The 23,840-nt window shown below is 56.4% G+C and overlaps 3 protein-coding genes across 3 annotated transcripts in view; all 3 read right to left on the minus strand.

Moving 5' to 3' along the window:
• The window catches only part of LOC129212957 (protocadherin gamma-C5-like), a 160,703-nt gene that overhangs the window by 112,768 nt on the left and 24,095 nt on the right, over positions 1–23,840 (minus strand). The gene's annotated exons all lie outside the window — the stretch shown is intronic.
• LOC129212707 (protocadherin gamma-B5-like) lies at positions 470–3,493 on the minus strand. The gene has a single exon (XM_054841668.1). It carries the CDS (start codon positions 3,122–3,124, stop codon positions 470–472), a length of 2,655 nt encoding a protein of 884 aa, XP_054697643.1. The 5' UTR covers positions 3,125–3,493.
• On the minus strand, positions 14,033–23,217 carry LOC129212972 (uncharacterized). The gene is made up of 3 exons (XM_054842238.1): positions 20,233–23,217; positions 18,716–18,824; positions 14,033–17,913 (listed from the first exon to the last, which is right to left on the minus strand). The coding sequence occupies exons 1-3, from the start codon at positions 22,851–22,853 to the stop codon at positions 14,446–14,448; spliced, it is 6,198 nt and encodes a 2,065-aa protein (XP_054698213.1). The 5' UTR covers positions 22,854–23,217; the 3' UTR covers positions 14,033–14,445.

A 23,840-nucleotide genomic window follows, 5' to 3' on the forward strand; every position in this document is an offset into this window, starting at 1 on the left:
ATGAACCCGAAAGTCCCGGCGCCTACTGCCTGCCCGGAAGGGGACGGGGTTACCCTCTTCCTTCTTTCATTGCTTTGCGGATACACGGATCAGCCACAGCACCCGGGAAACCCAGGAGGAGAAGGACGGAGGTTCACAAAGGCCCAAGGAACTCATTCGGCACAGAAAGGATCCACATACCATCTTACACAGCACACGCCTTGTAAAGAAAACTACTCAGCTGAACCTGAACACGCGATGAACCAAAAAAGTGCCATCACTAAATGCCTGCTCAGAGTGCAAAAGGAAAAAACGTGGGGGTTTTGTTTTGGTTTGTTGGGGTTTTTTTGGCTTGTGAACGTCCAGCATCAGAAGAACTCGTTCTATCTAGGAGCTACAGCATACCTGTAGCATTTTCTGCAGCACAAGCTGGATGGCAAGAACCTCTCCACTGAGCCTGCTGCCAAGAAGGACACGGCGCAGGAGTGTGTCATTCGTTCGTGGAAAGAGAGGCCGGCAGTAACCGCCCCAGCAGCCGCAGGAAGACCCCGCAGCACAGCACAGCGCAGCACAGCGCAGCAGCCTCGGCGTGAGGTTGGGAAAGGCTCAGGGACAAGGACCGCGCGGGCTTACAGACCTGCGGTGCGTCGGCGTCGGCGGGCGGCTCTCCCGCGCCGGCGCTGCTGCTCGGGCTCCGCTTCCCGCAGGGCTCCCCGCCGACAAGCTCCTCCGCGGGCAGGCTGGGCAGCGGCGGCGGCGGCGGCAGCCAAGCGGCCTCGGCGACGGCGCGTCCCGGCGCCACGCACAGGTTGTAGGAGTAGGGCAAGGTGCCCTCGCAGAAGTCGGCCGGGAAGGCGGCGCCGGCCACGGAGAAGCGCTGCGCGCCCAGGCAGCGCAGCACGGCGGGCGGCCCGGCCCGGCGCACCCGCGCCAGCACGGCCAGCGCCACGCTCAGCAGGAAGAGGGCGGAGAGCAGCGCCAGCGCCAGCACCAGGTAGAACTGCAGCTCCGCCGGCGAGTCGGCGCCCGCCGCCCGCTCGCTCAGCTCCGGCAGCGCCTCCTGCAAGCTCTCGGCCAGCACCACGTGCAGCGTGGCCGTGGCCGACAGCGCCGGCTGCCCGTGGTCCTTCACCACGGCCACCAGCCGCTGCTTCGCCGCGTCCCTCTCCGACACGGCCCGCGCCGTGCGCACCTCGCCGCTGTGCAGCCCCACGCGGAACAGCGCCGGCTCCGGCGCCTGCACCAGCTCGTACGACAGCCACGCGTTGCGCCCCGCGTCCGCGTCCACCGCCACCACCTTGGCCACCAGGTACCCGGCCTCGGCCGACCGCGGCACCACCTCGAACGGCGCCGCGGCCGGGACCGGCGCCGCCCCCGCCGCTCCCGCCGCCGCTCCCGCGCCCGCCGCCGGCCACAGCACCCGCGGCGCGTTGTCGTTGCGGTCCAGCACGAAGACGCGCACCGTCGCCGTCGAGCTCCGCGCCGGCGCCCCGCCGTCCTGCGCCCGCACCGCCACCGCGAACTCGCGGCACTGCTCGTAGTCGAAGGAGCGCTGCGCGTACACCGCGCCGCTCCGCGCCTCCACCGACACGTACGGCGCCGCGCCCGCGCTGCCGCCCGCCAGCCAGTAGCTCACGCGCCCGTTCGCGCCCGCGTCCGCGTCCCGCGCGCGCACGCGCAGCACCGCCGCGCCCGCCGCGTTGTTCTCCGCCACGTAGGCGCTGTAGGCGGCCTCCTCGAACACCGGCGCGTTGTCGTTCACGTCCGACACCTCCAGCACCAGCGCCGTGCGGCTCGACAGCGCCGGGATGCCCCGGTCCCGGGCCACCACCGTCACACGGTGCTCGGCCGCCTGCTCCCGGTCCAGCGCGCTCGACGTCACCACCTTGTACGAGCCGCCCGACGACGCCACGATCGACAGCGGCGCCTCGCCCGACAGCTCGCACCACACCTGACCGTTCTCCCCGGAGTCCCGGTCCCGCACTTTCACCACGGCCACCACCGTGCCGGCCGGCGCGTCCTCGGGCACCGGGCTCGACACCGACAGCATCGTGATTTCGGGCGCGTTGTCGTTCACGTCCAGCACCTCCACCTCCACCTTGCAGTGCGCCACCAGACCGCCCCCGTCCCTCGCCTCCACGGCCAGGCTGAACGCCCGCGTGTCCTCGAAGTCCAACGCTTCCTGCAGCGTGATCGTCCCGCTCTCCGCCTCCACCGCGAACGTCTGAAGCACCTTGGCCGGAGTTTCCCCGAAGCCGTAGGTGATGCGCGCGTTGGTGCCGGCGTCGGCGTCGGAGGCGGAGACGTTCACCACCGTCGAGCCCCGCGCCGCGTCCTCCCGCAGGCTCGCGCGGTACCGGTCCTGCGCGAACACGGGTGGGTTGTCGTTGGCGTCCGTCACGTTGATGCAGAGCTGGGCGGTGCCGCTCCGGGGCGGTTCTCCGCCGTCCAGCGCCGTCAGCACCAGCCGCAGGCTCTGCTCGCTCTCCCGGTCCAGCGCGCGGCGCAGCACCAGCTCCGCGAACTTGCTGCCGTCCTGGCTCTCCTTCACCTCCACCGCGAAGTACCCGTTGGCCTCCAGCTCGTAGCCCTGCAGCGAGTTCCTGCCCACGTCCGCGTCCTCGGCGACGCCCAAGTAAAACCGGGCGCCGGGAGAAGTGAACTCGTTGATCTCCAGCTGGAAATTGTCCCGCAGGAAGCGCGGCGCGTTGTCATTAACGTCCTGGATGGCCACCTCGACGTGGAAAACGTTCAGCGGGTTCTGCACCAGCGCCTCGAAGCTGACGGAGCAGGACGCCGACTCGCCGCACATCTCCTCCCGGTCCAGCCGCTCGCTCACGTACAGGTTCCCGGTCTCCTCGCTCACCGTGAAGTATTTCAGCTGCCTTTTAGCGGCAGACGCCACCCGCAGCTTGCGTGCCGGCAGCTCGGCCGGGCTCAGCCCCAGGTCCCGCGCCAGCGGCCCCACCAGCGAGCCTCTGCCCAGCTCCTCGGGGATGGCGTAGCGGATCCGCTCCGGCGCCGCCCGGCACCACGAGCCCAGCAGCAAAGCGGCCAGCAGCACTCGCCCGGCTGCTCGCCCGCGGCTCGGCACCGGCACCCGCCCCGGCACCCGCCCCGGCACCGGCCCCGGCCCGCCCGCCATTCTGGGCAGCGCTCGCCGCGCTCTCCTCCCCTCCTTCCAGCCGCTCTCCGCAGCGAGCGCAGGGGCCGCCGCAGGCCAGCGATCTCGGCGCCGCCTCGGACGCCGCTGCTCCCCGCGCCGCGCCGCCTCTCGCCTCTGCTGCCCGTGCCGCTGCCGAGAAGGGCCGGCGCCGTGCGAGCCAGCAGCCTGCGGGGGCAGGACGCTGCGGCGGCTCCGGCTCCGGCTGCGGCTCCGGCTCCAGCGCCGCTCCGCGGCGGCCAACAGCGGCACCCGGAGGCGCCGCGACGACACCGCAGCCGGCTGATGGCCGCGCTCCCGGCGGGACGGGCTTTTGGCCGCTCTCGGCTGGCTCCACCCAGCCTTGGGGTCTCCCTTGTATTAGACCCGCCGAGCCAGAAGCACTCGCTTGCTGCAGCTCCAAAGGCCTTTGTACCCGAGATAGCAGCTGTCGGCTGCTTTTAGGTCATCGCCTTGAGTCCAGTCAAGACTCAGAACCAAATAGTAGCTGGGGCAGAGCAAAAAGCAACTCAGCTGCACGTAATAAAATCAGATCGAACTATAAGATCAGTAAAGAATTTTATAGCTGCAGAAGACTTTCTTTTCCATTTTACTTTCATTTCCCTTCATTTCTTCCTATTCCTCATCGAAGTCTTTGACATTTCTCCCCTTACTATTTTTTCTTCTAGGGAGAAGAACCATGACACGGAGAATTGTATCACCACAAAGGTAAGGCGCATAGCTCTATGTTAAGATAGCAGAATGACCTTCATTATTTTCCCAAGTCACAAAAATTCCTTCTTTTGCCGCTCCGCACTGCAGGCACTGACAATGGGAAACTGCAAAGCCACCAGGAGTCTTTGAGAAAATCATGTAGTCCACCACTCTGCCATGGGCAGGGACGCCCTTCAAATGATCAGATTGCTCAAAGTCCCATCCAGTACGCCCTTGAACAGTGGTGGCACATCTACAACTTCTCTGGGCAACCTCTTCCACTGTCTCATCACCCCCATTGCAAAACAGTTCTTCCCTATGGAAAATCAAAATCTACCCTCTTTCAGCTTAAAACCCTTGCCCCATGCCGTGTCCCAACAGGCCCTGGTGGAAACTCTCTCTCCATCTTTCTCATGAGCCCCCTTTCTCTATTGAAAAGGTGCATTGAGGCTCCCCAGAGCCTTCTCTTCTCCAGGCTGAAGAACCTGAACTCTTCCAGACTTTCTTAAGAGTGGAGACATTCCAGCCCTTTCACAATTTTTGTAGCTCTGCTCTGGACTAGCTCTAACAGGTCCATGTCTATCTTGTAGTGTGGGCCCCAGATTTTCACACGGTACTCCAGGCAGGGTCACCCAAAATTGCCTAGAGGGGGAGAATCCCCTCCCTCGACCTGCAGCCCAGGATACAACTGGATTTCTGGGCAGCAAGTGCATGTTCCCATTTCTCACCCACCAGTACCCACAAGTCCTTCTCCACAAGGCTGCTCTCAACGCATTCATCCCACGGCCTGTATTGAAACTGGGGATTGCCCCAACACAGGTGCAGGACCTTGCACTTGGCCTTGTTGAACCTCATGATGTTTGCATGGTCCAGTCCTCCAGACTGTCACGGTCCCTCTGGATGGCATCCCTTCCCTCCAGCGAATCAACTGCACCAACCAGCTTGCACAGGGTGCACTCAATCCCACTGACTCTGTCATTGATGAAGATACTAAATAGTCCTGGTCCCAGTACGGGCCCTTGAGGAACACCACACATCACTGGTTTCCACTTGGATGTTGAGCCATTGAGCGTAACTCTTTGGACGCAGCCAGCCAGCCAGTTCCTTATCCATCTAACAGTCCAACTGTCAAACCCATGTCTCTCCAACTGAGTGGCCACCATGTTTTGGGGGACCATGTAGGGGACACTCTGCATGCCTTGTCCCCTTGACCCCCAGCCTGTTCATGGAAACCTTGGCCAGGCTGGGTTGCCACTCTGCCACTCTACTGGACTGCAGTAGAGATGGTTTTGCTTTCTTCCACTGCAGACAAGTGTGCCTCTGGGAGCACACGTACACCTAGGACTCATGACAACAAGCAAGGTAAGAGTTAGAAACATACAGAAATGAACGGATCAGGTGGAATAACAACATTTCTTAGGCCAAACTTACTGAGCACAAGCAACTCAAACTGCAATGTGCTACATGGGGCACAAGGTTGTGTTAACGGTTACATCTCTACATCGTAGCCTTACAAGGACACATTGATGGAAAATGACAATAGGAACTTCTACACTTCCCCTCGCCACAAGCTCTTCTGTCTTCTCTCCAGCCCTACACAAATTGCAGGTTTGCTTCTGACCTTCTCATAATTGGGAAAAACATATCATGGGATGATAATGTAGTACAATCACAGGAAGAAGTGAAATGCATTTGTCTGCTCACCAACATTCTCAGCAGAAAGAGAAGGATTCAAAAGCACACGAATGTTAAACAACCAAAATCAAAGAGGAGCAGTCATCCAACAGAGAAGGGGTCATCAAGCCATCAGCTTAAGGGGGGAATCTCAGCCCCTCTTCTATCATATGTAATGTTCCACAGAGATGCAACTGCTACTGTAATCATGCTTTCATCTACTCTCCCTACCAAAAACATGACACAAATGTACCCGCACATCTCCTGCCTTCTTCTCCTACCAGCAAGAGGCACTAACGCACAATGGAAGATAGCCTCCTCCTTGTCAATAAAACAACATAGAGAGGAGACCAGGGAAAGGAAAAAACAACATCATCAAAACAAACCAAAACCGAGACAAGCAACACAAGAAGCCTCAAAGGAGAAAAAGATGTCAGAGGGAAGTGACTGTGAGGATGTCTCAGGCTTCACCGTGGACATTGAAATTCATTGCCCAGAGCACCTGGAAGTCATTCAGGTCCCAAGCTACAAGTGCAACTTTCAACCTTACTCTGCACTACATAGTGGGGAGTTTCATTTTTTGAAATATTCATCACCTGTTTTTTTCTACTCTGTGGCCCATTAATCTCCCTACAGATTCAATGCTCACCATGGGCTTCCTGCTCAAGCTAAGAGAAAATACAAGAGATTCTGGTTTAGATTTTGCTTCATTTTCCTCACACCTAAAGTCCTGTCTTCAGGTGGTGGAAGTAAGTATTTGCTGCAAAACAACACTCACAGTTTCAAATTAAAAAGTACTATCCAGAAATGGCAAAAAGGGACCACGACCTCGCAGGAACAAAAGGCCTGAAAGAAAGTGTCAGTACAACTGTCAAGAAACTCTGCACCTCAACATTCCAGGGAGACAGAGAGGAATAACGGAGGTTTCACAGAGGAATTATAACCTGCTCTACCCATGCATCATCCTTCTAGGTACACACTTATGCTCAACTACTTTATTATCCAAGGATCACCATGGCCTTTCTGGACAGTGAAGCTAGGATGGTAACATAAATGGCACAGGCATGCCATCAAACCGTTGCCCAGCCAAAACCACATTGACCCACCTCTTTTCCTGGTTGGCAGCCAGCCTCTCACCCTCCTTGCTCTCCTTTCACAGCCTATAGTTGAACCAAAGACAACACCCAACTTTTGCCCATGCATCAGCCACAGGAGGAATTTTAGGGAAACAGAAGCATGTCAAAGTCTTTGTCTTGGCAGCTGAACACCTCCAAGGTCCGCATGGAAACTGCTCTCCCAGCCTGATCATCAAAACCCATCTCTACTTTTAAGGGCTATCAGCCAAAATGAGGCCCAGGTTTCGAACATGAGAAGAATCACAGAAGGAATGTGAAACCCACAGGAGTGAAGGCATCATAGATTAACATTTCAGTTTATCTCACCTGTAGTAGCTACACAGGAGGAGTATCTAGTTGGTGAAAAGTACATGGGAGGATGACACATGGGAGTAAATTTGGACAATAACAAAACAAAAATGCACAGGACCAGAATTATGGGACCCATACAACAACTGGGAGAAACTGAACCTTTTAGACATTTCAGACTATACCACAGTAAACTCTTCCACCTGCCCTCTCTCTGTACAGACAGAATGCTTCACCTTGCCCAAGCATCACGCAACAGGAAAGATAACTTTGCGGACAGATATCATTGAAGGAAATGTTGTGCTCACAGGGTTTCCTCATCTGAGAACAAGGATCACAACACACATGCACGCATAGAGACGTCTCTGCTCATCACACTCATTAAAAATGTAAAATGGGCAGCTCAGGTAAAGACCCAGTCACAAGTAGCAGCTCAAAGACACCATCATGCACACGGGCAGTTACTTCATCTGAGCAATTATGTCATTAATGACACCTGAAGGCACATCAAGGCTGGGAAAAGCTTAATACCACCATGACAAAAATCTACATTGGAGTCTAACAGGGACACATAGATGGAAAAATGACGTTTCAGAGAGTAATTACTAGAAATAATACCACCTGAGTCATTTTTGCACTTCCATGGCTATTACTTGCAGACCAACGCATCAGGGGATTGGTCACCCCTTTCAGGATGCAGGAAAAGGGGGCTGAGGCTAAGGTCAGAGGCCTTAGCACTAGGCATGATATTAAAGCAACAGCCAGCCAGGTGGAGTGTACAACCCCCTCGTGTCCTGCTTCCAGGCCAGTCTCCTGCTGATCCTGCACTGACTTCTCACCAGGTGCCGGTGACAAGCAAGAGCATTTCTTCCAGTGACATTTTAAGAAACATTCTTGGACACCGCAGTTGCCCACATTTACCTCATGATGACAAGAAAGGTAAGAACTACCATTCACGGGGAATGTCGCATGATAGCAAAGCAAACTGATGACCTCACAACACCCAAATATAAGACACCTGCAGACTCATTGGATGTAGTCCAGCAAGGAACCCTGGCAATTCACAAAACACATGCCGTGTCTCCACCAGGACCTCCTCACACACAGCACCCCCAGGACCCTCCTCAAACACTTCAGAGGTTGTCATGCTTACCACGAACTTCATAATATCATCGTTATCAATGATCTTCATCATTGCAGACGGGCTCCATGGACAGAAGACTTGCACAGACAACTTCTCCTCACCATGGGTAATTCGTGATTTCTCACCATGTGCCTGTGACAAGCAAGAGCATTTCTCCAGCAACTTTTTAAGGAAACACGTCTATGGAAGTCTTCCTCTTTACAGCTGTAAACACAAAAGACATGTACGGGGCAGGCAGGTAAAAATAATGACGTGATCTTCCACACTTTATCAGAAAATAAAGGCCCACCTTCAGATCATTCCAGAGAGCAAGGCAAGGAGTTAACACCTGCAGAATGGAAAGGATCAGAACACGTCCTTCTAGATTATGGCACTTAGAGAAGGTACATAATTCAGGTATTTAGTAATAGGGAACGAAAACATCATTGCCTCCTCCCAAAGCTCCCATTATGGCACTTGCCATCAGTACAGAAGTAAGCTGTTTGTTAAAAACATCATGACAGCTTGCAAACAATCAGGAGGAACCTCCCAGGGCTCCCAATGCAGCTGCAGTGACCTCTCTTAGCCCAAACTTACTTCGGAAGAAGGAACTCCATGGCACAATACCACTACAGCGGGACACTGAACAGGGAAAGCAGCAAACCATCTCTCTTGTGTCCTTTAACAGCCCCTCACAAACACCTGCCAGGACTCACATCACCAACCCCTCACAACCAGGATCACCCACAGACCTCACATAACACATCTTTAGAGCTCTGTGCTAAAATGAAGCTACGTTATCTCTTGGCTACACTTCAGAGAAGAAACACACAGGTTGTAAAAGTAGAAGAGGAGCCGTTATCCAGGAGAGACTGGGACAGTGAAGAGTGTGTAACACAGTTATGACATGATAAAAACAGTAGCCTCACTTCTCCTGCCACCCACACACACTGCAAGGCTGAGCCACAATCCCACATTCACCTCCCGGGAGCAAGAGGCACCAGCACACAGCACGTTGCTGAACAAAGCTTTGCCTTCCTTCTATCAGGAGAGCATGATGCAGTACACTCACACCAGGAAGGGAGGTACATCTGTCTCCTCACCAACATTCTCAGAACAAAAAGAAGGATTCCAAAGCTCACAAAGGATAAACAGCCAGAGGAGTGGTCACCCAACAGAGAACGGCTTCATCAAACTCATGGTTTAGGGGGAATCTCCTCCCCTCTTTTATCACACGCACTCTTCCACAGAGATGTGACTTCTACTGAGGTCACGTTCAGACCTGTTCCCCATAACAAAAAAGGAACACAAAGATAATCTCACACCTCCTGCCTTTCCCACTCTAGGAAGAGCAAGAGGCACCAACACATGACACATTGCTAAACAAAGCTATGCTGATAATTACAAGTAAACCGACATCCGTATGGGACCTGGTAAAGAAAAAAACCCAAGGCCGTGAATCAGACAAGCAAGGCAAGAAGCATTATAAGACAGAGTCTTGTCAGAGAAAGTCACCGGGAAGTCTTCTTGCTCTTCACTGCGCGTGTGGAAATTCATCCCAGAGAGCACCTGGAAGTCATTCATATCTCACGCTGCAAGTGTGGCCCTAAAGTCTTACTCTGGACTGCACCATAGGGGGTTTCATTTGAAGAAAGAGTCAACAGGTCTCAGCCATTTTTCCAATATCAGGCCTGCTTATCTGCCACAAATATGAAGCCGTATGCATAAACACCTTATCACGGGCCTCATTCTCAAGCTAAGTCTTCTGGGAAATTAACCTCCCTCGATCTGCTGGCCACACTCTTCTTAATGAACCCCAGGACACCATTGGCCACCTTGGCCACGAGGGCACACTGCTGACTCATGGTTAACTTCACCATGGTTAATTAACCAGGCATGAAATTAAACCATTGCTCAGCCAAAACCACATTGACGCGCGTATTTTCCTGGTTGGAAGCCAGGCTCAACATTTCAGCTTATGTCAACTGCAGTCGGTACACAAGAAGGGTATCTAGTTGGTAAAAAGGTCCACAAGACCCTCATGCAGAAGTTCACACCATAGACCATAGCCACAGTTCCTCAAAGTCAAGTCTTGGGACAGTAAAGGAGAGGAAAATGCATGGAAACACAACTGTGGGCCTCACCCAACAACTAAGACCAACTGAACTTTCACACCATCTTTACATCTTTCAGACATTTCACATCACACCACAGCAAACTTTTTCTGCCTCTGGACAGACAGAATTTGTCCCCCTGCCCAAACATCACACAACACAAAAGCTAACTTTGCAGACAGGCACCACTGAAGGAAAAGTTGCACACACAACTGTTCCTTATCTGACAACAAGGATCACATCACAGATGCATTCAAAGACATTTCTCATGACACAATTTTCATAACACTGTTTTGAAGAATTGTAAAATGTGCTCAAGTGCATAAGTGATATGCAGCACCAATAAAGATCCAGTCGCATAGTACCAACTCAGAGACTACTATTCTAATTCAGCACATGGGAACTTGGAAGACACATCACGCTCAAATCTTCACATAAATTGCACGTCTATGCGCAATAACTGCCACGCATGGGAAACATCATGCAGCAGGAAAGCAGTAATCTGATGAACCCACAGCTTGGTCACATGGAATCTGAGCAGTGGGATCTCCAGAAATAAAACACCTTCTGACTCATTTGATCTAGTCCAGCAATGAACCCTGGGAATTCACAAGCAACATGTGTATCTCCGCCAGTACCTCCTCACACACACAGCACCTCCAAGACTCTCCTCAAACACTTCACAGCTCGCAGGGCTCTCAATGATCATCATCATTTGCAGACAGGCTCCATGCAAAGAAAAGTTGTATAGGCAACTTCTCACCACCACGGGTAATGCTTGACTTCTCACCACGTGCCTGTGACAAGCAAGAGCACTTCCTCCAGTACCTTTTTAAGGAAACACATCTATGGAAGTCTTCCTCTTTACAGCTCTAAACACGAAAGGCATGTATGGGACATTCAGATGTGACAGATTTGGTGCTCAAGACATTGTCAGAGACAAGGGCCCACCTTCAGATCATTCCAGGCAGCAAGACAAGAAGTTAACAGCTGCAGAAAGGAAGGGATCAGAACATAGCCTTCTGGATGAAGGCACTTAGAGTACGTGCATAATGAAGGTGTTTAGTAGATAGCAAATACACAATTTACTCTTCCCAAAGCTCCCTTTACTCTAGGCTTTTATCCTAGAGTACGTAAATAAGCTGTTTGCGAAGAATTGATGAAAACCTGCAAACACACAGAATGACCCTCCCAGGGCTCCCAGTACAGAAGGAAGAACACCTCTTCGAGCCAAACTTCTTTGGGAAGAAGAAACTCACATTGCATGGTACTACAGCTGGACACTGAACAGGGAAAGGAGCAAAGCTTAGCTCTTGGGTCCTTCAGCACCTCCTCATGCACAGATGCCCAGATTCTCCTCTCCAGCTTTTCACAACTCCCATCATGTTCTCTGACCCTCAGAATTTACAAGCACGTGTGATATCACAAGAGTGTTAACTGAGTGAAACAAAGACAAACTTGAGAAAAACACCTCAACTAACATGCCATTCAGGACAAAAACAATTGTGTATTCTAATAGACCCATCCTATGAATGAAACTGTTCACTGGCTGGTAAAGGGCACAGAAAACGAAGAGAATCTTTCTAATGAGTACAGTTATTAAGAATATATAGTATTCTGTTCCTCACACACTGCTTTCAATGATAATAAATAACAAACTACGTAAGAGCAAGTGCTACCACATACATGAGCATATAATGATATGCAAGAGGAATAAGGCTGCACATAAAGTACAAATTATTAAGCCGTCACAGGAGGTTATACACGGGGTCGATAAGGTTACGTTTCTGAGAAATTACAACAGATTCTCTTTTAGGTCCTGATTCATTTTCCTCACATATAAAATTCCGCCTTAGGTGGCTGAAGGAAATATTTGCTGCAAAAACCACGCTCACAGTTTCAAATGCAAAAGCAAAATCCAGAAATGGGAAACACGACCTTCCAGGAAAGAAAGGCCTGAAAGCAAGTGTAATTACAGCTATGAAGAAACTCTACATTGCAATCTTTCAGGGAGCTAGAGATGGATAAAGGAGGTTTCACACAGGAATCAGGAGCCATTCTACCCATGCGCCATCATTCTACATACACATTTATTGTGCAATTATTTTATGACTGGAGGACCGTCACTCCCTGACTTTGAGGACAGGGAATCCAGGGTCACAGCATGAATGGCACAGCCATTGCTCAACCAAAACCACGCTGACGCACGGATTTTCCTGCTTGGAAACCAATGTCTCACCCTCCTTGCTCCGCATTTGCAGTCTTTAGTTCCACCACGGACAATAGCCAATACTTTGGCTATACGTCAGACACAGGTGAAAGAGTATTTCATTCAGTGACATTTTAGGGAAACAGAGATACATCAAAGTCATTGTCTTGGCAGCTGCTGTAAGGGTTACCAGCCAGAATGAGCCTGAGCTTCAGACCAGGACCAAAAAAAAAAAAAAACAAACCCAAAACCAAAAAAACAAACCCAAAAAAACCCCAAACCCAAACACAAGGCATGAATGGGAAACCTGCAGAAGTGAAGGAATCATAGCTGAACATTTCAGCTTATGTCAACTGCAGTTGGTACACAAGAAGAGTGTCTAGTTGGCAAAAAGTCCACAGGAGCCTCGCACAGAAGCTCACACCACGGACCATAGCCACAGTTCCCCAAAGTCAAGCCTCAGGACAATGAAGAAGAGGAAAATGCAGGGAAACACAACGGTGGGCCTCACCCAATAACTAAGACCAACTGAACTTTCACGCCATCTTTACATCTTTCAGACATTTCACATCACACCACAGCAAACTTTTTCTGTCTCTGGACACACAGAATTTGTCCCCCTGCCCAAACATCACACAACACAAAAGCTACCTTTGCAGACAGGCACCGTTGAAAGAAAAAGTTGCACACACCACTGCTCCTTACCTGACAACAAGGATCACAGCAAGGATGCATGCTCATAACACGATTTTCATAACACTATTTTGAAGAAATACATATTCAATATATTTTGAAATACATTTGAATTACATATAAAAATATATATTGAATTACATTGAAGCACAGAAGCCACATGCAGCCCCAACAAACACTCAGTCGTCAAAGTATCAACTCAAAGACACCATCATCCTGCTTCAACACAGGGGCAACCTGGAAGATACATCACGCTTAAATCTTAATGCAAAATGTAGCGCTGTGCTCAATAACTACCACCCCCAAGACTCTCCTCAAACACTTCACAGCTCGCATAGTTGTTAATGATCATCATCATTTGCAAACAGACTCCATGGAATGAAAATTTGCACTGGTAACTTCTCCTCACTATGGGTAATTCTTGACTTCTCACCATGTGCCTGTGACAAGCAAGAGCACTTCCTCCAGTAACTTTTTAAGGAAATACGTCTATGGAAGTCTTCCTCTTTACACCTCTAGACACAAAAGGCACGTACGGGACAGTCAAGGAAACATAACAAATTTGGTGCTCAGTACATTATGAGAAAACAAGGCCCACCTTCAGATCATTCCAATGAGCAAGGCAAGAAGTTAGCAGCTGCAGAAAGGAAGGGATCAGGACATAGCCTTCTGGATGAAGGCACTTAGAGAAGGTGCATAATGAAGGTGTTTAGATGGTAGTGAATACACAATTTGCTCTTCCCAAAGATCTCATTATGGCCTTTATCCTCGAGTACTTAATTAAGCTGTTTGTTAAGTATTGACAACAACCTGCAAACACACGGGAAGACCCTCCAGGGCTCCCAGTACAGAAGGAAGAACACCTCTTCGAGCCAAACTTCTTTGGGAAGAAGAAACTCACATTGCATGATACTACAGCTGGACACTGAACAAGGAAAGGAGCAAAGCATAGCTCTTGGGTCCTTCAGCACCTCCTCACGCACAGAGCCCCAGATTCTCCTCTCCAACTTTTCACAACTTCCATCATGTTCTTCGACCCTCAAAATTTACAAGCACGTGTCATCAAACGGTTGTCTTCAACCCACACCACCATCACACCACGGGCTTCATACAGAACCCTTCACATCTCCCTGCTAAAGGAAGATACGCATGTCTGCTCACCAGTCTTCTGCGAAAATAACATCGAGGCTCTAAGAAGAAAGAAAAGAGAAGCCGTCCTCCAGAAAAGGCTGGGTCAGTGAACATTTGCGCAGGGGCAGTCTCCCCCTCCTTAAATCTCGCCCCGCACCTGCAATCGACCCCTCCCGAACTCGTTATCACCACGTTATCGTGGAGAAATAGAAGAGCTGAGAAGACTAGAAACGACGAGCAGCTCAGTTAGGCACGGGGCCTTTCACGCTCCGTTTCAAGACACTCGCCCCCCACTCCAGCACCTGCGCCGTCGGGAACATATCCCACGCTGCTGCTGCCTCCCGCGTGCTAATCAGGCGCCACATCCGCTCCGAAGAGCTCATACCGGCAGGAAAAGCGGAATTACCGCCGTCAGGGGACAAAATGAGCCACCGGCTGGCGCGTGACAAACCCCCAGAGCCCCGCTGGAACGAAACCCCAGCCCAGGGCAGCCCCACGCTCCGGCTGCCTCCCCCACTCCCACGTTCACCGCCCGCGAGCAAGAGGCGGCAGCACAGAGCGCGCTGCTGAGCGAAGCTTCGCAGGAGACGGAGCGGGGGAAAGGGCGGAGGAGCAGCGGAGGCAAGCGTCGCGGAGCAAGCGCGGTCAGAGGAACTCACCGGGGCAGCGGCGGGGTCGGCGCGGCGGGCGCCGGCAGGGTCCTCCCCGAGCAGCGGCGCGGGCTCGGCGGGCGGCGGCCGGGCCGGGAGGGTGTCGCAGCAGCTGCCGCCCGACAAGCGGAGCTGGCTCTTGCGCGAGTCGGCGGTGAGCGACACCTCGTGCGAGTAGGAGTGCAGGAAGGCGCGGACGCCGTCGATGCCCACGAAGTGCGAGGCCGGGACGCCGCGCAAGGCGCCGCTGCCCGCCGCCAGCAGCTGCGAGCGGCGCCAGCGCCGCAGGCGCAGCGCCAGCAGCAGCAGCAGGAAGGCGAGGAAGAGGCAGGACACGGCGGCCACGGCCACCACCAGCCACCGCGTCAGGCTGCCGGCCGGCTCGCCCGGCGCCGCCGCCGCGCTGCCCAGCTCCGACAGCAGCTCGGCCACGCTCTCGGCCAGCACCACCGTCAGCGTGGCCGTGGCCGACAGCGCCGGCCGCCCGTGGTCCTTCACCACCACCACCAGGCTCTGCCGCGCCGCGTCGCGGGCCAGCGGGAAGCGCGCCGTGCGCACCTCGCCGCTGTGCAGCCCCACGCGGAACAGCCCCGGCTCCGTCGCCTTGGCCAGCTCGTACGACAGCCACGCGTTCTGCCCCGCGTCCGCGTCCACCGCCACCACCTTGGCCACCAGCGCCCCGGGCTCGGCCGAGCGCGGCGCCAGCTCCACGCCCGCCCAGCCCGCGCCCGGCGCCGGCGCCGGCGGCGGGTACAGCACCTGCGGCGCGTTGTCGTTCTCGTCCACGATCACGAGCCGCACCGACACGTTGCTGCTCAGCGCCGGCGCCCCGCCGTCCTCCGCCCGCACCCACAGCCCCACCTCGCGCACCTCCTCGTAGTCGAAGGAGCGCAGCGCGTACAGCGCGCCCGTCTCCGCCTGCACCGACACGTAGGACGAGAGCGGCGCGCCCCGCACGCGCCCCTCCGACAGCCGGTACCGCACGCGCGCGTTCTGACCCCAGTCCGCGTCCGCCGCCCGCACCGTCAGCACCAGCGCGCCCGCCGCGTTGTTCTCGGGCAGCCGGGCGCTGTAGCGCGCCTCCGCGAACACCGGCGCGTTGTCGTTCACGTCCAGCACCCGCAGCGCCAGCACCGCGCTGCTCCACAGCGACGGCGACCCGCCGTCCGCCGCCCGCACCGTCACGTTGTACTCCGACACCTTCTCACGGTCCAACTCCTCGGCCGTCACCACGCGGTAGTAGTCCTCAAAGGTCTTCTCCAGACGGAACGGCAGCCGCTCCGCGATGCTGCACCGCACCTCGCCGTTCGCCCCCGAGTCCCGGTCCTGCACGTGCAGCAGGGCCACCACCGTCCCCGACGGGGCGTCCTCCGAGATCGCGCTCAGCGTTGACCGCACCGAAATCTCGGGCGCGTTGTCGTTGATGTCTATCACCGTGATCACGACTTTCGCCGTATCGAAAAGGTCTCCTCCGTCATGTGTCTGCACCTCCAGTTCATGTGAGGAGATTTCCTCGAAGTCCAGACTCCGCAGCACGGTGATCGCTCCCGTCTCGGTGTCCAGCTGGAAAATCTGCGAGGCTTTCTCTGTGATTTTCTTCAGGGAGTATTTCACGTGCCCGTTCATCCCCTCGTCGGCGTCGGTGGCCGTGAGGGTGACGAGGACGGAGCCCACGGGCACGTCCTCCGGCACACGCACCGTGTACTCCGCCTGGCTGAACACGGGCGCGTTGTCGTTCGCGTCCAGCACGGCCACGCGGATCCGCGCCGTGCCCGTCCGCGACGGCTCGCCGCCGTCGCTCGCCCTCAGCACCAGCTCGTGAAACGCCGCCTCCTCCCGGTCCAGCGCCTTCGCCAGCACCAGCTCGGGACGCTGCTCCCCGCCGGGGCCCGCCTGCACGGCCAGCGAGAAGTGCTCGTCGCCGCTCAGCTCGTACCTCCGCACGGAATTCGATCCCGCGTCCGGGTCGAGAGCCTCGGCCAGGGGAAACCGCCAACCCGGGGCTGTCGTCTCGCTCATTCTCAGTTCTTTTTCAGGTTCTCGGAAGCTGGGGGCGTTGTCGTTAATGTCCGTGATTTCCACTTCGATTCCGTGAACCTGCATTTCCCCCTCTACTAACACCTCACACCGCAGCACGCATTGCTGAACGCTCTCGCAGAGCTGCTCTCTGTCTATCCTCTCCGCCGTCACTAAATGCCCCGTCTTCCCGTGCAGAGCGAAATACTGCGTCCGACCTCTGTTTATGACGCTGACGCCGCGATGTCGGAGCGCCGGCAGGTCGAGCCCCAGGTCCTTGGCCACGTCGCCCACGAACGAGCCCTTCGGCATCTCCTCGGGAAGCGAGTAGCGCAGCTGCCCCCACGCCGCCTCCCACGCCGCCACCAGCACGCACCACAGCAGGGATCGCTCACGCCGGCCCCACCGTCTCCACGCAGCCCACATCGCCGCCGCCTCACCGCCGGCACCGCTCCACCGCCCACCGACGAGCCGGCTCCCGCTCCGGCTCCCGAGCCGGCTCCCGATCCGGCTTCGTCTCGCCGCTCCCGGCCGCTGCCGACGGCCCCTCCGCCTCGCTGCAGCACGGCTCCGCACCGCGGGGACGCTCGCAGACCGCCCGGACGCCCACACAGCCAGCCAGCCAGCCAGCGAGTCGGGCCGCAGCGGGCGGGGCTGCCTGCAGCGCTCCGGCCTTCCTCTCGCTCCTCCTCGGTCAACAGCGGCGCCCGCAGCCTCCTCCCGGCACTGCAGGCACCCAGCGCTGCCGAGTCTTATCCCACTACTCCAACAGCAGTATTTCCACCACGAATTGCACTGGTTTCCGAGTGCTTCACTGACATTTCCCTCACCCTTTCTGCAGATGAAAACAGCCTCATACTCGAACGCCACCAGCCACATCAGTTTCCCAAACCCCGAACCATAGCACAAGGCAGCAATGGAGATCCCCCCCTCAAAAGGAGTCCTCCTCCTCAGGGACTGCTCTTCCTTCTCGACTTGCCGCTTCTCCCCTGCACACCGGAGCCCGCTCTGAAGCAGCCTCCATTTCTCCCCTTTCCTCAACCACTGAGGAATTCGCAATTTGTCCTTGTACCCTTACACACACTACAGGCCTTGCTTACCATGAGGACTTACTGCTCCATTCCAGAGTAACTCTTGATGCACACACACTCTCTGTCAGGGTATCATTACAGAACAAAAAGCAGCATAGGGAAAATTCTTCACGAGAACAACTCTTAGGGAAATGGGGGATACAAAAAAAGAAAACTCTGAAATACAAAATGCGAATTGCTTTGGTTTTGTGTTTCATGGCGGGGTGGGGGTGGGGTTTTTTGTTGTTGTTGTGTTTGGGGTTTTTTTTTTTTTAAATTTCACTTTCTACGGGATAACCCTTCCAGAAAAAGACAGATTGGGAAAGGTAAAAAAAGAGGGAACAAAAAAAAAGAGAGAAATATCTGCACAAATCACTCGAGAAAGAATGCCTGGAAAATATTAGTCAGCTTCGCTAGTGCCCCTATTTCTGCAGCAGCCTTTCCTCGAGAGATGGGAGGGCACACGGCAGAGGCGGAGGATCAACAGTCTGTAATTTCTCCATTCATGGAGTCACACGCACGTTTCCTTTGGGAGTCCAACACCGAAACATCATCACTCAACGGGGCTTTGCTCAGCCATCACCGAGGTGCAAGTCTATCGCCTCAGGAAAAAGTGATTAGTTAGTAAAGTATTCATCTGATTCCTTAATCTTCATGTGTGTAGGACATCTTTTCAACAAAATACTGTAGGTCAGCGAGAGACAAGTACTACTGCACACTCTAAACTATGCGGACCATTTGTAAATGTGCAAATTGACTTTATCCAAGTGACTAACTGTTGTCATTTTGCGTATTTCGTTCTTGGTTTGAGATGTGTTCTCAGGATGGGAAGAGATCACTCCTTGTAAACTCCTTGTAAACTGGCGGACGCAACGAAGTAAAACTCTTGGGGGGAAGGGGTATACCAAAAAGAAAACAGGCTCTGAAATACAAACACCGATGGAGGTCATTTGGGGGGGTTTTTTGTTTGCTTCTTGGTTTTGGGTTGGTTTGGGCGGGGTGTGTGTGTTGTGTTGTGTTTTGTTTTCCCCGGGGGGGGGGAGATACTATTCTACGGATTAACCCTTGCGTAAAAAGACAAGTCAAGAAGAGTAAAACAATAACGGAACAAAAAAAAGTGAAATAACTGCACACATCACTCCGAGAAAGAATGCCTGGGAAATACGGCTCGGCCTCCGTAGTACTTCCATTTCTGCAGCAGCCTGCCCTCGACAGATGGAGAGGCAGAACAACAGTCTGTAACTTCTCCATTCATGGAGCCACACGCACGTTTCCTTTGGGAGTGCAACACAATGAAACAGCATTAACCAACGGGGCATTCCTCAGCCGTCGCCCAGCTGCAAGTACATCGCCTTGGGAAAAAGCACTCAGGAAAAATCTCCAACACCGAGCGTCAACCCCATTTTCCAGATCTCGTCAATTAAAATTAAAAACATTAAAATGAACCAACACAAAACGTCAAGCAGAGCTTCATCACACTTGTACCATTTTCTGCAGCACAAGTGGAATGGCGAGAACCTCTCCACTGAGCCTACGCGGGTGACCGCTGATGACGCCCGTTTGCACATGCCAAGGTGGACACGGCACAGGGTTATTTCATTCGTTCGTGGCAACAGAGATCGGCAGTAACCGCCCCAGCAGACACAGCAAGACCCAGCGACCCCGTCACGTAGAGTTAGCGGATCACACTCTAGGCAGTAAGGATCCGCCTTCACCGTTAGTAACATTTCAGACAAAACGAGCTTCCTAGTCTAAACTTCTCAGCTGAACATGAACCTGCGCCCCCCGATGAACCCGAAAGTCCCGGCGCCTACTGCCTGCCCAGAAGGGGACGGGGTTACCCTCTTGCTTCTTTCATTGCTTCGCGGATACACGGATCAGCCACAGCACCCGGGAAACCCAGGAGGAGAAGGACGGAGGTTCACAAAGGCCCAAGGAACTCATTCGGCACAGAAAGGATCCACATACCATCTTACACAGCACACGCCTTGTAAAGAAAACTACTCAGCTGAACCTGAACACGCGATGAACCAAAAAAGTGCCATCACTAAATGCCTGCTCAGAGTGCAAAAGGAAAAAACGTGGGGGTTTTGTTTTAGTTTGTTGGGGGGGTTTTTTGGCTTGTGAACGTCCAGCATCAGAAGAACTCGTTCTATCCAGGAGCTACAGCATACCTGTAGCATTTTCTGCAGCACAAGCTGGATGGCAAGAACCTCTCCACTGAGCCTGCTGCCAAGAAGGACACGGCGCAGGAGTGTGTCATTCGTTCGTGGAAAGAGAGGCCGGCAGTAACCGCCCCAGCAGCCGCAGGAAGACCCCGCAGCACAGCACAGCGCAGCACAGCGCAGCAGCCTCGGCGTGAGGTTGGGAAAGGCTCAGGGACAAGGACCGCGCGGGCTTACAGACCTGCGGTGCGTCGGCGTCGGCGGGCGGCTCTCCCGCGCCGGCGCTGCTGCTCGGGCTCCGCTTCCCGCAGGGCTCCCCGCCGACAAGCTCCTCCGCGGGCAGGCTGGGCAGCGGCGGCGGCGGCGGCAGCCAAGCGGCCTCGGCGACGGCGCGTCCCGGCGCCACGCACAGGTTGTAGGAGTAGGGCAAGGTGCCCTCGCAGAAGTCGGCCGGGAAGGCGGCGCCGGCCACGGAGAAGCGCTGCGCGCCCAGGCAGCGCAGCACGGCGGGCGGCCCGGCCCGGCGCACCCGCGCCAGCACGGCCAGCGCCACGCTCAGCAGGAAGAGGGCGGAGAGCAGCGCCAGCGCCAGCACCAGGTAGAACTGCAGCTCCGCCGGCGAGTCGGCGCCCGCCGCCCGCTCGCTCAGCTCCGGCAGCGCCTCCTGCAAGCTCTCGGCCAGCACCACGTGCAGCGTGGCCGTGGCCGACAGCGCCGGCTGCCCGTGGTCCTTCACCACGGCCACCAGCCGCTGCTTCGCCGCGTCCCTCTCCGACACGGCCCGCGCCGTGCGCACCTCGCCGCTGTGCAGCCCCACGCGGAACAGCGCCGGCTCCGGCGCCTGCACCAGCTCGTACGACAGCCACGCGTTGCGCCCCGCGTCCGCGTCCACCGCCACCACCTTGGCCACCAGGTACCCGGCCTCGGCCGACCGCGGCACCACCTCGAACGGCGCCGCGGCCGGGACCGGCGCCGCCCCCGCCGCTCCCGCCGCCGCTCCCGCGCCCGCCGCCGGCCACAGCACCCGCGGCGCGTTGTCGTTGCGGTCCAGCACGAAGACGCGCACCGTCGCCGTCGAGCTCCGCGCCGGCGCCCCGCCGTCCTGCGCCCGCACCGCCACCGCGAACTCGCGGCACTGCTCGTAGTCGAAGGAGCGCTGCGCGTACACCGCGCCGCTCCGCGCCTCCACCGACACGTACGGCGCCGCGCCCGCGCTGCCGCCCGCCAGCCAGTAGCTCACGCGCCCGTTCGCGCCCGCGTCCGCGTCCCGCGCGCGCACGCGCAGCACCGCCGCGCCCGCCGCGTTGTTCTCCGCCACGTAGGCGCTGTAGGCGGCCTCCTCGAACACCGGCGCGTTGTCGTTCACGTCCGACACCTCCAGCACCAGCGCCGTGCGGCTCGACAGCGCCGGGATGCCCCGGTCCCGGGCCACCACCGTCACACGGTGCTCGGCCGCCTGCTCCCGGTCCAGCGCGCTCGACGTCACCACCTTGTACGAGCCGCCCGACGACGCCACGATCGACAGCGGCGCCTCGCCCGACAGCTCGCACCACACCTGACCGTTCTCCCCGGAGTCCGGGTCGTTCACGTTCACCACGGCCACCACCGTGCCGGCCGGCGCGTCCTCGGGCACCGGGCTCGACACCGACAGCATCGTGATTTCGGGCGCGTTGTCGTTCTCGTCGGTGATGTCTATCTGCACCTTGCAGTGAGCCGTCAGCCCGCCCCCGTCCCTCGCCTCCAGGCCGAAGCCGTACTTGCTCCTTTCCTCGAAGTCGAGCGGCCCCGCCGTCCTGACCTCGCCGCTGTCGCTGTCGACACTGAACAAGGCGCGGACGCCGTCCGGGACGTTGCCGAAGGAGTAGGAGACCCGCCCGTTGGAGCCCGCGTCCGCATCCGTGGCTCGCACCCGCAGCACCAGCGACCCCGCCGGCAGATTCTCCCGCACTCGCGCCTCGTACACGCCTTTGCTGAACACGGGCGCGTTGTCGTTGGCGTCCGTCACGTTGACGCGAACCTGCACCGTCCCGGACCTCACCGGCTCCCCGCCATCCACCGCCGTCAGCACCAGCTGAAAGGAGCTCTGCTTCTCACGGTCCAGCGCTCTCTCCACCACTAATTCCGGCTGCTTGCTTCCATCCGGGCTCTCCTTGACGGCCAGCGAGAAGGACGGGTCGCCAGTGAGCTCGTAAGTCAGCAGCGAGTTGCTGCCCACGTCCGCGTCTCGGGCCATCTCCAGCGGGAAACGAGCACCGGGAAGCGTCCATTCACCAATCTCGAGGTCCAGAGCAGGCTTGCTGAAGGCCGGTGTGTTGTCATTAACGTCCTGGATGGCCACCTCGACGTGGAAAACGTTCAGCGGGTTCTGCACCAGCGCCTCGAAGCTGACGGAGCAGGACGCCGACTCGCCGCACATCTCCTCCCGGTCCAGCCGCTCGCTCACGTACAGGTTCCCGGTCTCCTCGCTCACCGTGAAGTATTTCAGCTGCCTTTTAGCGGCAGACGCCACCCGCAGCTTGCGTGCCGGCAGCTCGGCCGGGCTCAGCCCCAGGTCCCGCGCCAGCGGCCCCACCAGCGAGCCTCTGCCCAGCTCCTCGGGGATGGCGTAGCGGATCCGCTCCGGCGCCGCCCGGCACCACGAGCCCAGCAGCAAAGCGGCCAGCAGCACTCGCCCGGCTGCTCGCCCGCGGCTCGGCACCGGCACCCGCCCCGGCACCCGCCCCGGCACCGGCCCCGGCCCGCCCGCCATTCTGGGCAGCGCTCGCCGCGCTCTCCTCCCCTCCTTCCAGCCGCTCTCTGCAGCGAGCGCAGGGGCCGCCGCAGGCCAGCGATCTCGGCGCCGCCTCGGACGCCGCTGCTCCCCGCGCCGCGCCGCCTCTCGCCTCTGCTGCCCGTGCCGCTGCCGAGAAGGGCCGGCGCCGTGCGAGCCAGCAGCCTGCGGGGGCAGGACGCTGCGGCGGCTCCGGCTCCGGCTCCGGCTCCAGCGCCGCTCCGCGGCGGCCAACAGCGGCACCCGGAGGCGCCGCGACGACACCGCAGCCGGCTGATGGCCGCGCTCCAGGCGGGACGGGCTTTTGGCCGCTCTCGGCTGGCTCCACCCAGCCTTGGGGTCTCCCTTGCATTAGACCCGCCGAGCCAGAAGCACTCGCTTGCTGCAGCTCCAAAGGCCTTTGTACCCGAGATAGCAGCTGTCGGCTGCTTTTAGGTCATCGCCTTGAGTCCAGTCAAGACTCAGAACCAAATAGTCCTGGCAGCACTAGCTAGGGGAAGACTTTCAGAGCTTTTTAGCACTCTGCCAGGTATTTTGAGTTCTGCTTTCCTTGCCTGTCACGAATACCAAGAAGGAAATATTCGTGTTGCAGAAATCAGTAAGCACGCAGAGGCAGAATGGGGCAACGGTAATTTCAAACCTGGCATGCCCGACCTGCAAAGGGTGTCCATCTTCCCTGCATTTCTTCCTTTTGCTCAAGTAAGTCTACGAATATCGTCCCGTTATTCTGTTTTCTTGTAGGTAGAAGAACCGTTACACTGAGGAATGTATTCTTTTGCATCTCTGTACCAGAGGGTCTGACAATAGGAAAGTGCAAAGCCACCTGGAGTCTTTCAGAAAATCACAGAATGGTTTGGGTTGGAAGGGACCTTTATAGACCATGTAGTCCACCCCTCCGACATGGGCAGGAACACCTTTCAAATGATGAGGTTGCTCTAAGCCCCATCCAGTATGTCCTTGAACAGT

The sequence above is a fragment of the Grus americana genome, chromosome 14 (genome assembly GCF_028858705.1).
Source record: "Grus americana isolate bGruAme1 chromosome 14, bGruAme1.mat, whole genome shotgun sequence".
Lineage (NCBI taxonomy): Eukaryota > Metazoa > Chordata > Aves > Gruiformes > Gruidae > Grus > Grus americana.